Source organism: Salmo salar, chromosome 01 (genome assembly GCF_965601325.2).
Source record: "Salmo salar chromosome 01, fSalSal1, whole genome shotgun sequence".
Lineage (NCBI taxonomy): Eukaryota > Metazoa > Chordata > Actinopteri > Salmoniformes > Salmonidae > Salmo > Salmo salar.
Window position 1 is genome coordinate 107,581,450 of NC_138291.1, and position 18,054 is coordinate 107,599,503.

General features: G+C 45.6%; 1 protein-coding gene across 1 annotated transcript; it reads left to right on the forward strand.

Moving 5' to 3' along the window:
- The first annotated feature begins 427 nt into the window (after nucleotides 1–427).
- LOC145850379 (uncharacterized) lies at nucleotides 428–16,867 on the forward strand. The gene is made up of 5 exons (XM_082978745.1): nucleotides 428–704; nucleotides 1,608–2,329; nucleotides 5,887–6,922; nucleotides 7,633–7,768; nucleotides 15,657–16,867. The coding sequence occupies exons 1-5, from the start codon at nucleotides 524–526 to the stop codon at nucleotides 15,685–15,687; spliced, it is 2,106 nt and encodes a 701-aa protein (XP_082834871.1). The 5' UTR covers nucleotides 428–523; the 3' UTR covers nucleotides 15,688–16,867.
- The last annotated feature ends 1,187 nt before the right edge of the window (nucleotides 16,868–18,054 follow it).

Genomic DNA, 18,054 nt, shown 5'->3' on the forward strand with positions numbered 1-18,054 from the left:
CCTGAGGGGATTCCTGTGAGTCGGCAGAGATCAAGAGACCGTGATGGGAAGAAAATTTGCTTGTAAGGTTGGCTTTTTAGCATGTATAGCCGTGGTTGTCAATTGTACTGCAGAAATGAATTGAAAGTCACAGAAAATAGAGATTGTGGTGGCAGTGGTAGAGAAGTACTTGGGATTGCGAGGATTTACTGCAGAACAGCTGCAGGGGGAGAGCTAGGGTTATGTCTTCTCAACCCATTGGTTTAGAGTTGGACTAGATAGGGTTCAATAGTGGAATGGGTGGCAATTTCCCTTTTTCCCAATATTGTATTATTGTATCAAATAATGTAATGTAGGTAGGCCGTGAATGGCCTCAAACACCACTACAGTAGGTGGCGGTGTATGCACCTTAAAGTTGGATGGAATCCGACAACCAAATCCCAAAGAAGAAGAAGAACAAAAGCAGGAAGTGAATAGCTAGATCGTTGGTTTATTTTCCTCGTTGACATGTGGCTCTACAGACCCTAAAATTCCCAAATTACAGATGGAGTTAAATACGTTTCTTACGCAGCGATTAATAGCGGCTGCTGTGGAGATATCGGCTGTCTTTGAAAAAAAGATAGTCGAGTACCAGGTAGAAATCTCCCGTTCGAAGGAGGAGAACAAACGTCTACAGAGGCTGTTGGATTTGGTTTTCCACCCGGAAATCAAGTTACATCGAGCAGGTTTGTAATAATAGTTACTGTGGGAAACAAAATTATTTATAAAATAATTATTCTCATTTAGTCATTCACACACACAGTTAGACTGCAGTATATTAACCCATCTGTCTCCACACCCGGGGGACCAAAACAAGCATGTTTCCTGTAGTAACCTGGCAAAATCACCACTTCCATAAATATAGTTTTTTTTATGTTGTTTTTTATTCTATTAAATACATTGGAATGGTTAGGGTTCAATGTGAGTCAACCCTGCTTTGAAAGTCCATATACATCTTATCGTATACATATTATCGTATACATCTTTAAAATCTAAAAGCCTTTTATTGACCTGACAGTATCTCTATTCTAGCCACAGTGAGTCTGGGTTCTGTACTAACTCTCCACTCAGTCTCATCTGTTTAACTCAGTATGGAAATGATTTCACATAGTATTTCAACCCAGGTCTGAAGATCACACAGATAACTAGCCAGAGGGAACAAGAAGGGTGTGTGTGTGTGTGTGTGTGTGTGTGTGTGTGCGCACACGCACCAGCCTCAGCGGGGTGATAGAAACATCCTTTTTCCAGGGATACAGTATCTTCAACCTGTCACCCCCATTTGTTTATTTATTCTTGTGTATTACTTTATATGACCAGTATAACTGCATCAGAGGAGGCTGGTGGGAGGAGTTTTAGGAGGATGGACTTATTGTAATGGCTGGAATGGAATAAATGGAACAGTATTAATCATATAGAAACCACATGTTGGACTCAGTTCCATTGATTCCTCCTATAGCACCCCCCACCAGCCTCTGAACTGCATTGTTAAGGAATAGCTTGCAATCAGGCGTTTCGCGGTTTTGTTTACACCTGCTGTATCCTGCTGTATGTGAATAAACTCTGATTTGTTTTCCTTTTCTTCCCTCCAGACTCCCAGCAGCTCTCTCTTCCTGTCTCTGAAGAGGAGGTTCCCCCTGAGCAGCAGCACTGTGAACAGGGGAGTAGCCCCGGTCTGGGACAGGAGGACCCAGAGCCCGCACAGATTAAAGAGGAACAGGAGGACCTCAGGACCAGTCAAGAGGAAGAGCAGCCTCAAGGGCTGGAACCTGATACCAAAGACCTCTTGATCCCATCCTGTGTGAAAAGTGACTATGAACAGGACCCATCTCTGCCCTCACATCTTGACCAAACCTTGGAGAACAGAGAGAGGGACTCTCAACCCACCAACACAACTGAACAGATCAAAACAGAACCTGATGGAGAGGACTACAGAGTATCAGAACCAACCAGGGACTCTCAGCTCCTCTCTGAAGCCCAGAGAGAAAACATAGAAGAACATGTTGATGGGTTGGAGAGACCCATTCCCCCTCCCTTCTCTCCAGACTCCCAGCAGCCCTCTCTCCCTGTCTCTAAAGAGGAGGTTCCCCCAGAGCAGCAGGAGAGAAGCCCCAGGCTGGGTCTGGAGGACCCAGAGCCCACAAAACAAGAGGAACTCTGGACGAATCAGGAGGAACAGCAGCTGGAATCTGACAGCAGAGTATCAGAACCAACCAGTGACTCTCAGCTCCTCTCTGCAGTAAATCCAGAATGTTCTGCAGCTCTGGGTGAAAACGGTAAAGTTCATCAGAGTCCCAGCACTTCTTCAGAACAAGTAAGATTATATTTAATTTAATGTATTAGTAAACATGTAGAACAGCACAAAAAGGCAGCATTTAATTGTAGAGAAAACAGCCAAGTGATTACATGAGATTTTGAAAGCAATTTCCTTACAGAAAATGAATACAAAAAAAAATATGAACATGAATATATACATTTTAAAGTACATTTTAAATATAAAGTATATGGACAATTCCAGCATTATGGACATTACATTTGCAAGCAAAATCCCAACCTTAATATCTCCCACTCAGAGAATGGACAAACCAAATAGAAGTGTGTCTATAGTACTCCAAGGGGGAACCCAAAACAGCACACTTCTAAATACTGTCAAGTTGGAGAAAGTCATTAAATGTATGTCAAACAAAAATCAATGATTGCAAAGTGAAACAAACCATACAACTCTATGCACAAGGACTACTTTTGTAGATGCAAATTCTGGTAACAGAATGACAGCACCAACGGCACAAACCGTCATTCTGTTACCAAACTTTCTATCTGTACTGGTCTTCCAGTAAATGTGTTTTTGTAAAACATTCTGTGGAAATTGTTCAAAGTTGTCCTTGTGCATACAGTAGTTGTATGGTTTGTTTAATCTTGTAATCATTGTTTTTTGTTTGACATGCACTATATATACAAAGTATGTGGACACCCCTTTAAATTTGTGGCTTTGGCTATTTCAGCTTAACCCGTTGCTGACAGGTGTGTAAAATTGAGCACACTGCCATGCAATCTCCATAGACAAACATTGGCAGTAGAATGGCCTTACTGAAGAGCTTAGTGACTTTCAACGTGGCACCGTCATAGGATGCCACATTTACAACAAGTCAGTTCGTCAAATTTGTGCCCTGCTAGAGCTGCCCAGTCAACTGTAAGTGTGGTTATTGTGAAGTGGAAACGTCAAGGAGTAACAACGGCTCAGCCGCGAAGTGGTAGGCCACACAAGTTCAGAGCAGGACCGCCAAGTGCTGAAGCGCGTAGAGCTTAAAAATCATCTGTCCTCGGTTGCAACACTCACTACAGAGTTCCAAACTGCCTCTGGAAGCAACGTCAGCACAATTAACTGTTCGTCGGAGCTTCATTTAAATGAGTCTCCACGGCCGAGCAGCTGTACACAAGCCTAAGATCACCATGTGGCGTAAAGCTCGCCACCATTGGACTCTGGAACAGTGGAAACATGTTCTCTGGAGTGATGAATCACGCCTCACCATCTGGAAGTCCGATGGACAAATCTGGGTTTGACGGATGACCGGAGAACGCTACCTGTCCGAATGCATAGTGCCAACTGTAAAGTTTGGTGAAGGAAGAAGAATGGTCTGGGGCTGTTTTTCATGGTTCAGGCTAGGCCCCTTAGTTCCAGAGAAGGGAAATCTTAATGCTACAGCATACATTGACACTCTAGACGATTCTGTGCTTCCAACTTTGTGGAAACAGTTTGGGAAAGGCCCTTTCCTGTTTCAACATGACAATGCCCCGTGCACAAAGCGAAGTCCGTACAGAAATGGTTTGTTGAGATTGGTGTGGAAGAACTTGACTGGCCTGCACAGAGCCCTGACCTCAACCCCATCAAACACCTTTTGGATGAAATGGAACGCCGACTGCAAGCCAGGCCTAATCTCCCAACATCAGTGCCCGACCTCACTCATGCTCTTGTGGCTGAATGGAAGCAAGTCCCTGCAGCAATGTTCCAACATCTAGTGGAAAGCCTTCCCAGAAGAGTGGAGGCTGTTATAGCAGAAAAGGGGGGGGACCAACTCCATATTAACGCCCAGGATTTTGGAATGAGATGTTTGACGAGCAGGTGTCCACATACTTCTGGTCATGTAGTGTACATTTTAATGTGAAAAATCTGAGTCTCATTCCCACGGAATGGCCCACGTACAGTGCATTGGTAAAGAATTCAGACCCCTTTTTCCACATTTTGTTACGTTACAGCCTTATTCTAAAATTGATTAAATAGTTTTTTTCCCCCTCATCAATCTATACACAATACCCCATAATGACAAAGCAAAAGCAGGTTTTTATAAATTTGCACATTCACATATACACAAGTATTCAGACCTTTTACGCAGTACTTTGTTGAAGCACCTTTGGCAGCATTTACAACCTCGAGTCTTCTTGGGGATGATGCTACAAGCTTGGCAGACCTGTATGGGAGAAACTCCCCAAATTCCTCTCTGCAGATCCTCTCAAGCTCTGTCGGGTTGGATGGGGAGCATCACTGTACAGATATTTTCAGGTCTGTCCTGAGATGTTCAATTTCGGGCTCTGGCTGGGCAACTCAAGGACATTCAGAGACTTGTCCTGAAGCCACTCCTGCGTTGTTGTCCTGTTGGAAGGTGAACCTTCGTCCCAGTCTGAGGTCCTGAGTGCTCTGGACCAAGTTTTCATCAAGGATCTCTCTGTACTTTTCTCTGTTCATCTTTCCATCAATCTTGACTAGTCTTCCAGTCCCTGCCACCACCATGCTTCACCGTAGGGATGGTGCCAGGTTTCCTCCAGACGTGACGCTTGGCATTCAGGCTAAAGAGTTCAATCTTGGTTTCATCAGACCAGAAAATCTTGTTTCTCATGGTCTGAGAGTCTAGGTGCCTTTTGGCAAACTCCAAGTGGCTGTCATGTGCCTTTTTACTGAGGAGTGGCTTCCGTCTGGCCACTCTACCATAAAGACCTGATTGGAGTGCTGCAGAGATGGTTGTCCTTCTGGAAGGTTCGCCCATCTCCACAGAGGAACTCTGGAGCTCTGTCAGTGACCATCGGGTTCTTTGTCACCTCCCTGACCAAGGCCCTTCTCCCCCGATTGCTCAGTTTAGCCGGGCGGCCAGCTCTAGGAAGAGTCTTGGTGGTTCCAAACTTCTTCCATTTAAGAATGATGGAGGCCACTGTGTTCTTGGGAACCTTCAATGCTGCAGAAATATTTTGGTACCATTCCCCAGATCTCTGCCTCAACACAATCCTGTCTCTGAGCTCTACGGACAATTCCTTGGACCTCATGGCTTGGTTTTTGCTCTGACAATTTCGAGTCTCATAGCAAAGGGTCTGAATACTTATGTAAATAAGGCATGTTTATTTTTTTATACATTTGCAAAAATTTCTAAACCTGTTTTTGCTTTTTCATTATGGGGTATTGTGTGTAGATTGATGAGGGGGGGAAAAAGTATTTTATGAATTTTAGAATAAGGCTGTAATGTTAAAAAAAAGGAAAAATTCAAGGGGTCTGAATTTTTATTTATAGATTTTTTTTCTCAACCTTTTTTTAACTAGGCAAGTCAGTTAAGAACAAATTCTTATTTTCAATAACGGCCTAGGAACAGTGGGTTAACTGCCAGAATGACAGATTTGTACTTTGTCAGCGCGGGGATTTGAACTTGCAAACTTTCGGTTACTAGCCCAACGCTCTAACCACTAGGCTACCCTGCCACCCTCTTTCCGAATGCACTGTACATTGTTTAATATGATAACTCTATGAACATATCTACGTTCCAAAATGGGATCTCTGCTGTCCGTGAGTTTTCATATTACATTAATCTTTCCTTTTTGTTTCCCCCTTAGGATTCTAGTAACGTGGAATCAAATAAAGCATCTAATTTCTCTACCTGGAGTGACGAAAACATCTCAGTTACAGACAGCAACTCTTCAGACAGTAGCTCCTGCACTAAAGAAGACTCTGAGGCACGTAAACCAGCAAAGAGAACATGCCATTCTAGTGGTGTGCTGAATGAACCATCTGATTTGTCTAACTTATGTGATGAAAACAACCCGGGGACTGAGATCAGCCCTTCAGACGGCAACAAAGACATGAACATCCAAACACAGTCTGGGGCTCATAATCCAGCTAAGAGGATATGTCAGAGGGTGCATAGTGTTGCGGTAGCAAGACGTGGGAGTGGAGAGATGGCCTCCTGTTCCCGTCCCAAAGTGCCAGGATACACTCCAGATTACACCCACTGCTTGCACTGTCAAGGTCTGTACATTCAAAAGTCTCTATGGAAGCATGTCAGATACTGCCCTCTGAACCCCAAAGCTGAAGAACCAAAACCTGGACAAAAGATGAGGATTCAGTCAGCAAAGGCGTTTAAGTTGTGTCCTCAACCCGACTACGTCAGCACAGGTCTTTGGAAGATAGTTTGTGGTATGAACTCCGGCCAAGTTTCATTTGTGGTAAGAAATGACAAATGTATCCTCCTCATGGGAGAAGAGCTGTACAACAAACTACAGCCAGATGACAGAAGAAATAAATACATTCAACAAAGAATGAGAGAGGTGGCAAGACTCCTCATCACGGCCAGGACGTGTACACCTCTGATGTGCTTTGAGGACTTGGTCATACCTAGTAATTTACCTCACGTCATCACGGCAGTGAGAGCTGTTGCTGGCTACAACGAGGAGAACAAAACGTACGACCATCCGACGCTGGCTATTCAAATGGGGTACAACTTAATGAACATTGGCAGCGCTGTGGAATCCTGTGCACTGAAGTCAGGACGACACAAAGTCGCGGAGTCTGCTGGCAAATTCAAAAGTTTCAAGTGGAATGAGGTTGTTTTGGCTGGAGCACTGTCCACTCTCGGTGAACCCAAAAATAAATGTAAGTCAAATGTCACACCTTGTAGGTCAGGCTAGCTCTCCAAGTGGATGGTTTGTTACACCGTGTAGGTCAGGCTAGCTCTCCAAGTGGATGGTTTGTTACACCGTGTAGGTCAGGCTAGCTCTCCAAGTGGATGGTTTGTTATACCTTGTAGGTCAGGCTAGCTCTCCAAGTGGATGGTTTGTTACACCTTGTAGGTCAGGCTAGCTCTCCAAGTGGATGGTTTGTTATACCTTGTAGGTCAGGCTAGCTCTCCAAGTGGATGGTTTGTTACACCTTGTAGGTCAGGCTAGCTCTCCAAGTGGATGGTTTGTTACACCGTGTAGGTCAGGCTAGCTCTCCAAGTGGATGGTTTGTTACACCGTGTAGGTCAGGCTAGCTCTCCAAGTGGATGGTTTGTTACACCTTGTAGGTCAGGCTAGCTCTCCAAGTGGATGGTTTGTTATACCTTGTAGGTCAGGCTAGCTCTCCAAGTGGATGGTTTGCCAGCCATCCCTAATAATATTGGATTTTTTATACAGGTAATTTGCCTGGAAATGGTCATGTTTATTTAACCTATTCATTTTTTCTATCTTTCTCTCCTGTTGAGCCAAAAAGTGAAATCTAAAAATGTTACAGTAGTGTAAAAGAAGCTGTGATTTGCATTGTGAAATTATTTTCCATTCTTTGCTGCCGTTTTTGCAATCTTTTAAGCAACCTTTTCTCAACAGGCGCCCAGCCGACCCGTCGCACAGGCGCCCAGCCAACCCGGCGCCCAGCCGACCCGGCGCACAGGCGCCCAGCCAACCCGGCGCCCAGCCGACCCGGCGCACAGGCGCCCAGCCAATCTGAAGAAACACCAATGAGGTAGCAACAGTAGAGAAACACATGATGTCGTTCATATAGAGTAGCCGAGTTCCTGGAAAGAGGGACTGCCTCAAATGCCTCCAGTCAGAACCTGTGGCGCTCAAAAGCAGAAACTGGTCGGGCATTAAGCTCTATGTATATAACAGAATCAAACGGAGACAGAGTTCTGCAGCGAACTTGGGAGACCGCGGCCCTGACGGGGACTTCAAATCAGGTCCAGAGACTGTCAACGCGACAGCTTAGCCATTGCGTTTCCCAGTCATACTTCGAACCAGCGACTTTGTGTGTGGTGGGGGGTTACAGGTACAATATTTAAATTCATATTCTGTTCATATATTTTATATTCATTAGCTCACACATTGTACCTGTGGGCTGCCACTAAAAACATTGAAGAAGAAATTAACTCCGCCATTTCCTGGTTGGTAAAATTCTAATAGTAAACCTAATTTCAGTTTGTGATATCACAAGCAAGTCTAGTGTAGACTACAGGATCATTGTACCATCTAAACCGCTGTGAAATATATTTTCCATAACCAAAAATATTGTATTTGCAGCTGTTTTGAAGCTGGTGTACAAAACTTGAAAGTAAAATACGCAAAAACAAAACTTAACGGGAAGCATAGAAATAGTGCACATAGAACAGATCTACCGCTTCCTAGACTTTGCTTTCAATGAGCGTGACAGATCTATAACTGTAAGTATAATTGGAGTCCTCCATGGGGATCTTGAGAGGCAGTAGGGCTGATTTGGATAGATTCATTTAGTAATTTGAGATTAAACTGAATTTATCTATGATCTTCAATGCATTTGGGAGCAATAGAGCTACATTGTCTAGATATAGTACAATATCGTCTGCGTATTGGTGTTTTTCCTTTGATGAATTGCCTGGGCCAGGGGTTCCATGGATAATAAAATAACAAAGGAGAAATGGATCACCTTGTCTGCTGCTTCTAGTGATTTTGAACAGACCAGATTATTTCCTGTTATAACTATGGCTGAGGGATTGGCATATTATTAAAATTAGAGCCATTTTTCAAGACAGACCAGAGATATTACCATTCTAGTCTATCAAAAGCTTTTTCTGCATGGAGAGATAATACAGCCCAAGGACCTGTTCATTCTGATGAAGCATCTAAGATATGGAATAGTCGACGGATCTAATCAGAGGATAAATATATTTTTTTAACAAACCCGCTTTGGTCCGTGTGGACCAATTTGGGTACTTAAGTCTTGAGACGGGACGACAAAATTTTAGAAGGTAGTTTTAATATCTGTGTTTATCGACGATAGGGGGCGATAGAGAACACGGTGACATCCTTACTTTATTTGTATTAAAAGTGAAATTAGTGCTGTATTCACATTTCTCCAAAATGAACCTTTGTGTGAACAGCTGTGTTGATCATTTAGAGCAATAGTGGACCTAATTGAGACCAGCGACATTTTGATTCCAGGCCTGTCTCTCTAACGCGAGGCTACCTGATACCCCTAAGGACATGTTTCATGACAAAATCTATTTTCAGATCAAACTACTGTATTCTCCTTTTTTTTTTTTTTTTTTTTTCTCAGCTCACTGACTAAGCAAATGTAAGGCTGTATTAATGTTACTATTGAATGATTATCATTGTGAAATCTTTATTGGTATTCTGCTTTGTTGTACATTTCCACTTTTATGGATTGAATGGGGCAGGATGCAGTCCTTTCTCTAATATGTTATAGAGATACCAATATCAGACTTAATACCAGAGATCATGTCACATTGCTACTTAAAGCCCCATGCAGTATTTAAAAAATATATATTTAAATCATCACTGTATGATTACTAAATCACTGTTTATTTCAGTAAAATAACACCAAATTATGAAAAAACATATATTTCCCTGAGCCTCCTTTTGCCATTTGAAATGCTCAGTCTGGTTGTGGTGATGTAAATATATTTACATACACAAATTTACATACACAAGCCCTGATTGGCGGACAGGCTCGTCTAGACTAGAGCCGGGTTGTTGAAATGTTATCTGAGTGGTGGGCCATGGGCGGAGCAAATAGATATGATCTATTTAGAAATATAATATGTAAACAATAGCTTTTTATGGTCTTGACGCTATATCTTTTTTTAAGTAATCATAGAATTAGTGGCCGTAACTTGACACCTAACAACACGTTATCGTTACCATATTACCTAGACTTTGGGGGACCCTAATGCTGCGTTTAGACGAGAGACACAAAAACCGTCGTAACAGTCGGCATAGTGGCATAGCATTTACGGTCAAACAATGACATCCAGTTTGCCGTCTACCTTGTACCATGTAAACGCAGCTTAAGCGAGATTTGGTAGAGAGAAACAAATACATTTTTAAAGTACATTTCCTGCAATTGTGCCATGGGTTGAAGAGAACAATTATACAATTTTGCCATGGGGCGGGAAAAACCAGTAAGTTGAGAGCCCAACTGATAGAAATCTGGAACCTTTTGTCGGGCCAAACTAAACATTATCGTGGGCCAGGTTTGGCACGCAGGCCCCAGTTTAGTCAGTCCTGCTCTAGAGCCTACCCACGTACCCCTTCAAAGTAGGAGGATACATCTGCAAATGAAGAATGACTGGTCTTTGGTCAGAATAAATCAGATCAGATTGTGATGTCATGATGTGGACCAAAAGTCCATCCCACCAAATCAGGCTGAAATTCCAGGATTTATTTTCATACAGCTCTTACACAAAGGTCATTATCATCATTAGTTATTTATACCTCCTTATTGTAAAAATATAATTAAAAAAATAATTAAAAAATGGAAAATCACGTTAGCGAATTAGCAGAGGTGGTCACGTCTGACTTCTGTCAACAAGCGTCGTAACATGGAGATCTGGCCGTGGGAACAGTTGTTGTTATTATTATTATTATTATTAGCAAACTAAACTGGTAATCAAAAAGGTAGCCTGTGAAAATCATCTGAGCATATATCTAATGCTGTGGGTTATTTAAGCAATAAGCCCTGGATACAGCCCTTAGCCGTGGTATATTGGCCATATACCACAAACCCCTGAGGTGCCTTATTGCTATTATAAACTGGTTAAATATGTTTTGTCATACCTGTGGTATACGGTCTGATATACCATGTCCTGCCGTAGCAGGGCCCCTCTGTGTGGAGGACTGTACCATGTCCTGCCGTAGCAGGGCCCCTCTGTGTGGAGGACTGTACCATGTCCTGCCGTAGCAGGGCCCCTCTGAGAGCTACACTCCCTGAAACACTGGTGTTCCACTCTCACCTTCAGCAGGCTCTCCTACGCCAGGGGGGAGGGAGGGAGGAACGATGGATAGGTTTTACGAGAGACAGAGGAACGTTGGGTAGGTTTTACGTGGGAAAGAGAGCGAGAGAGAGGGGAACGTTTGTTAGGTTTTACACAGGAAAGAGAGAGCGGAACGTTGGGTAGGTTTTACACAGGAAAGAGGGGAACGATGGTTAGGTTTTACGCAGGAAAGAGGGGAACGTTGGTTAGGTTTTACGCAGGAAAGAGGGGAACGTTGGTTAGGTTTTACGCAGGAAAGAGGGGAACGTTGGTTAGGTTTTACGCAGGAAAGAGGGGAACGTTGGTTAGGTTTTACGCAGGAAAGAGGGGAACGTTGGTTAGGTTTTACACAGGAAAGAGGGGAACGTTGGTTAGGTTTTACGCAGGAAAGAGGGGAACGTTGGTTAGGTTTTACGCAGGAAAGAGGGGAACGTTGGTTAGGTTTTACGCAGGAAAGAGGGGAACGTTGGTTAGGTTTTACGCAGGAAAGAGGGGAACGTTGGTTAGGTTTTACGCAGGAAAGAGGGGAACGTTGGTTAGGTTTTACGCAGGAAAGAGGGGAACGTTGGTTAGGTTTTACGCAGGAAAGAGGGGAACGTTGGTTAGGTTTTACGCAGGAAAGAGGGGAACGTTGGTTAGGTTTTACGCAGGAAAGAGGGGAACGTTGGTTAGGTTTTACGCAGGAAAGAGGGGAACGTTGGTTAGGTTTTACGCAGGAAAGAGGGGAACGTTGGTTAGGTTTTACGCAGGAAAGAGGGGAACGTTGGTTAGGTTTTACGCAGGAAAGAGGGGAACGTTGGTTAGGTTTTACGAGAGAGAGGGGAACGTTGGTTAGGTTTTACGAGAGAGAGAGAGGAACGTTGGTTAGGTTTTACGAGAGAGAGAGAGGAACGTTGGTTAGGTTTTACGAGAGAGAGAGAGGAACGTTGGTTAGGTTTTACGAGAGAGAGAGAGGAACGTTGGTTAGGTTTTACGAGAGAGAGAGAGGAACGTTGGTTAGGTTTTACGAGAGAGAGAGAGAGGAACGTTGGTTAGGTTTTACGAGAGAGAGAGAGAGGAACGTTGGTTAGGTTTTACGAGAGAGAGAGAGGAACGTTGGTTAGGTTTTACGAGAGAGAGAGAGAGGAACGTTGGTTAGGTTTTACGAGAGAGAGAGAGGAACGTTGGTTAGGTTTTACGAGAGAGAGAGAGGAACGTTGGTTAGGTTTTACGAGAGAGAGAGAGGAACGTTGGTTAGGTTTTACGAGAGAGAGAGAGGAACGTTGGTTAGGTTTTACGAGAGAGAGAGAGGAACGTTGGTTAGGTTTTACGAGAGAGAGAGAGGAACGTTGGTTAGGTTTTACGAGAGAGAGAGAGGAACGTTGGTTAGGTTTTACGAGAGAGAGAGAGGAACGTTGGTTAGGTTTTACGAGAGAGAGAGAGGAACGTTGGTTAGGTTTTACGAGAGAGAGAGAGAGAGAGGAACGTTGGTTAGGTTTTACGAGAGAGAGAGAGAGAGGAACGTTGGTTAGGTTTTACGAGAGAGAGAGAGAGGAACGTTGGTTAGGTTTTACGAGAGAGAGAGAGAGAGGAACGTTGGTTAGGTTTTACGAGAGAGAGAGAGAGAGGAACGTTGGTTAGGTTTTACGAGAGAGAGAGAGAGAGGAACGTTGGTTAGGTTTTACGAGAGAGAGAGAGAGAGGAACGTTGGTTAGGTTTTACGAGAGAGAGAGAGAGGAACGTTGGTTAGGTTTTACGAGAGAGAGAGAGAGGAACGTTGGTTAGGTTTTACGAGAGAGAGAGAGGAACGTTGGTTAGGTTTTACGAGAGAGAGAGAGGAACGTTGGTTAGGTTTTACGAGAGAGAGAGAGAGAGAGGAACGTTGGTTAGGTTTTACGAGAGAGAGAGAGAGAGAGGAACGTTGGTTAGGTTTTACGAGAGAGAGAGAGAGGAGAGGAACGTTGGTTAGGTTTTACGAGAGAGAGAGAGAGAGAGGAACGTTGGTTAGGTTTTACGAGAGAGAGAGAGAGAGAGAGAGGAACGTTGGTTAGGTTTTACGAGAGAGAGAGAGAGAGAGGAACGTTGGTTAGGTTTTACGAGAGAGAGAGAGAGAGAGAGGAGGAACGTTGGTTAGGTTTTACGAGAGAGAGAGAGAGGAACGTTGGTTAGGTTTTACGAGAGAGAGAGAGAGGAACGTTGGTTAGGTTTTACGAGAGAGAGAGAGAGGAACGTTGGTTAGGTTTTACGAGAGAGAGAGGAACGTTGGTTAGGTTTTACGAGAGAGAGAGAGAGAGGAACGTTGGTTAGGTTTTACGAGAGAGAGAGGAACGTTGGTTAGGTTTTACGAGAGAGAGAGAGGAACGTTGGTTAGGTTTTACGAGAGAGAGAGAGGAACGTTGGTTAGGTTTTACGAGAGAGAGAGAGGAACGTTGGTTAGGTTTTACGAGAGAGAGAGAGGAACGTTGGTTAGGTTTTACGAGAGAGAGAGAGGAACGTTGGTTAGGTTTTACGAGAGAGAGAGGAACGTTGGTTAGGTTTTACGAGAGAGAGAGAGGAACGTTGGTTAGGTTTTACGAGAGAGAGAGAGAGGAACGTTGGTTAGGTTTTACGAGAGAGAGAGAGGAACGTTGGTTAGGTTTTACGAGAGAGAGAGAGGGAACGTTGGTTAGGTTTTACGAGAGAGAGAGAGGAACGTTGGTTAGGTTCTGCTGCTCGTTCTTCTTCTCCTTCTCTCTCAGCCTCTTCCCCTCGGTCTCCTGCTCCCTCACCGCGCTCCTCTCCCTTGGGTTCCCTCCATTCTCCCGGAACAGAATTCCCACCAAGCTGCTGGGAACGTGGAGTGACTCGAGATCAGCCTCCTGTCCAGAGCTCCTCTGGTCCTCCATGGAAGGCCTGGTTCCTTGGGGGTGCGGGGGCCTGTGTTCCCCAGCCCGGGTTTCTCCAGGTGGGTTAGGAAAGCCTGGTGCTCCCCTCCACCATTCCCTGCCCGCCTCGGGCTGTCCTTCAGGGGGTACGGACAGGAAAGGATGGGGGTCAAACAAGTCTGGTTCTGGAGCTGGGTGAGCAACAGTCACAACAGAAGGTGTTAATAAATACTGGACTTGTGTTGCTGGCGGGTGTTCGGCACAAAACAGAAGAAATGGCCTGAAACAAAGTAGAGGGGCGTTACTATCTGAACTTGTCCAATAGGAAACTGTTTTTCGTTAAACGTTTTGCTACGGTGTGACCTAATGAACATGAACATGTGTTCTGGTGCGAGTAGCATAAGGGTGAATCCTCAAAACATCAGAGGGGAGTGAGGAGATTGTTGATCGTAGAATGTGTTGTGACTGGTAACCACCTCTGTCCTCCTGTCCAAGTACCCCACTGTCTAGGAATGTGTTACTAAGTGAAATAAAGAAGGAAAAGTCTAACTTAGGGATATGGTGATCAGAGCTGAAGCTATTGGCATAAAAAACATTTTATACAGTGTTGTCACAATGGCACTCTCTCACACTAACTTAACGAGCACTTGGACCACAAGTGGCCACAATCAGAGACACAAACGCAATGTTTATTCATCATATATTCAATGTTTCCATTGAATTGTAATACACTATACAGTATCATCACCATCCTGAGGCTGTCTGCACACATACAGTGTAATTCATTTAGAACACGTTATGCATATGTAATGTGATTTAGAACACGTTATGCGTATGTAATGTCATTTAGAACACGTTATGCGTATGTAATGTCATTTAGAACACGTTATGCGTATGTAATGTCATTTAGAACACGTTATGCGTATGTAATGTCATTTAGAACACGTTATGCGTATGTAATGTCATTTAGAACACGTTATGCGTATGTAATGTGATTTAGAACACGTTATGCGTATGTAATGTCATTTAGAACACGTTATGCGTATGTAATGTCATTTAGAACACGTTATGCGTATGTAATGTCATTTAGAACACGTTATGCATATGTAATGTGATTTAGAACACGTTATGCGTATGTAATGTCATTTAGAACACGTTATGCGTATGTAATGTCATTTAGAACACGTTATGCGTATGTGTGGTCATTTAGAACACGTTATGCGTAAGTAATGTGTATTCTGTATATAATGTCCTCCCACAAGGCTGATGGAACAAGCTATTCCCATCATCTACCTGTATCTACCAGGGTTGTTCCAATTCTAATTCCAAATGTTCCTCATTGAAAAGCATTGAAGAGAATTGAAATGGTATTGACTCCAACCCTGGTAGATACTTCACTTATCAGATGTCCAGTGTGTCAGAATAACACGTTTTTCATCCCATCCAGCTGTAAACCACACTGAGGCATTTGACAAGTTTTAGTTGTTCCCCAGCCCAAATCCCACCTACACTTTCCCCGAGTGCCATCGTTTCTCTCCATGACATGGTGAGTCTGACTACAGACCACAGGCTCTGTCTGTAGCCACCTATATACACGTCTGTAGTTACGCCGCCTGTCTGTTAAACTGTTCAGATTCTCGGGGGGAGCAGTAACCATGGCGACGAGGCCTAAGTACTGTACTCCCTAAATTAGTTTCCCTTTGTTGGACCCACCAGCAGGGAGATGTTTAACCCATGACACGGCCTCCCATCTACTCCACAGACCCACCAGCAGGGAGATGTTTAACCCATGACACGGCCTCCCATCTACTCCACAGACCCACCAGCAGGGAGATGTTTAACCCATGACACGGCCTCCCATCTACTCCACAGACCCACCAGCAGGGAGATGTTTAACCCATGACACGGCCTCCCATCTACTCCACAGACCCACCAGCAGGGAGATGTTTAACCCATGACACGGCCTCCCATCTACTCCACAGACCCACCAGCAGGGAGATGTTTAACCCATGACACGGCCTCCCATCTACTCCACAGACCCACCAGCAGGGAGATGTTTAACCCATGACACGGCCTCCCATCTACTCCACAGACCCACCAGCAGGGAGATGTTTAACCCATGACACGGCCTCCCATCTACTCCACAGACCCACCAGCAGGGAGATGTTTAACCCATGACACGGCCTCCCATCTACTCCACAGACCCACCAGCAGGGAGATGTTTAACCCATGACACGGCCTCCCATCTACTCCACAGACCCACCAGCAGGGAGATGTTTAACCCATGACACGGCCTCCCATCTACTCCACAGACCCACCAGCAGGGAGATGTTTAACCCATGACACGGCCTCCCATCTACTCCACAGACCCACCAGCAGGGAGATGTTTAACCCATGACACGGCCTCCCATCTACTCCACAGACCCACCAGCAGGGAGATGTTTAACCCATGACACGGCCTCCCATCTACTCCACAGACCCACCAGCAGGGAGATGTTTAACCCATGACACAGCCTCCCATCTACTCCACAGACCCACCAGCAGGGAGATGTTTAACCCATGACACAGCCTCCCATCTACTCCACAGACCCACCAGCAGGGAGATGTTTAACCCATGACACGGCCTCCCATCTACTCCCATCACTACCTCCATGTGAGTGACCATGGCCAGAACCCCCCCCCCCCCCATGTGAGTGACCATGGCCAGAACACCCCCCCCATCACTACCTCCATGTGAGTGACCAGAACACCCCCCCATCACTACCTCCATGTGAGTGACCAGAACACCCCCCCATCACTACCTCCATGTGAGTGACCAAAACACCCCCCCATCACTACCTCCATGTGAGTGACCAGAACACCCCCCATCACTACCTCCATGTGAGTGACCAAAACACCCCCCCATCACTACCTCCATGTGAGTGACCAGAACACCCCCCCCATCACTACCTCCATGTGAGTGACCAGAACACCCCCCCCCCATCACTACCTCCATGTGAGTGACCAGAACACCCCCCCCCATCAGTACCTCCATGTGAGTGACCAGAACACCCCCCATCACTACCTCCATGTGAGTGACCAAAACACCCCCCCATCACCACCTCCATGTGAGTGACCAGAACACCCCCCCATCACTACCTCCATGTGAGTGACCAGAACACCCCCCCCATCACTACCTCCATGTGAGTGACCAGAACACCCCCCCCCATCACTACCTCCATGTGAGTGACCAGAACACCCCCCCCCATCACTACCTCCATGTGAGTGACCAAAACACCCCCCCATCACTACCTCCATGTGAGTGACCAGAACACCCCCCCCATCACTACCTCCATGTGAGTGACCAGAACACCCCCCCCCCATCACTACCTCCATGTGAGTGACCAGAACACCCCCCCATCAGTACCTCCATGTGAGTGACCAGAACACCCCCCCCATCACTACCTCCATGTGAGTGACCAGAACACCCCCCCCCCCCCATCAGTACCTCCATGTGAGTGACCAGAACACCCCCCCCATCACTACCTCCATGTGAGTGACCAGAACACCCCCCCCCCATCACTACCTCCATGTGAGTGACCAGAACACCCCCCCCATCACTACCTCCATGTGAGTGACCAGAACAACACCCCCCCCCATCACTACCTCCATGTGAGTGACCAGAACAACACCCCCCCATCACTACCTCCATGTGAGTGACCAGAACAACACCCCCCCATCACTACCTCCATGTGAGTGACCAGAACACCCCCCCCATCACTACCTCCATGTGAGTGACCAGAACACCCCCCCATCACTACCTCCATGTGAGTGACCATGACCAGAACACACCCCCCCATCACTACCTCCATGTGAGTGACCAGAACACCCCCCCCATCACTACCTCCATGTGAGTGACCAGAACACCCCCCCCATCACTACCTCCATGTGAGTGACCATGACCAGAACACAACCCCCCATCACTACCTCCATGTGAGTGACCAGAACACCCCGCCCATCACTACCTCCATGTGAGTGACCAGAACACCCCCCCATCACTACCTCCATGTGAGTGACCAGAACACCCCCCCCATCACTACCTCCATGTGAGTGACCAGAACACCCCCCCCCATCACTACCTCCATGTGAGTGACCAGAACACCCCCCCATCACTACCTCCA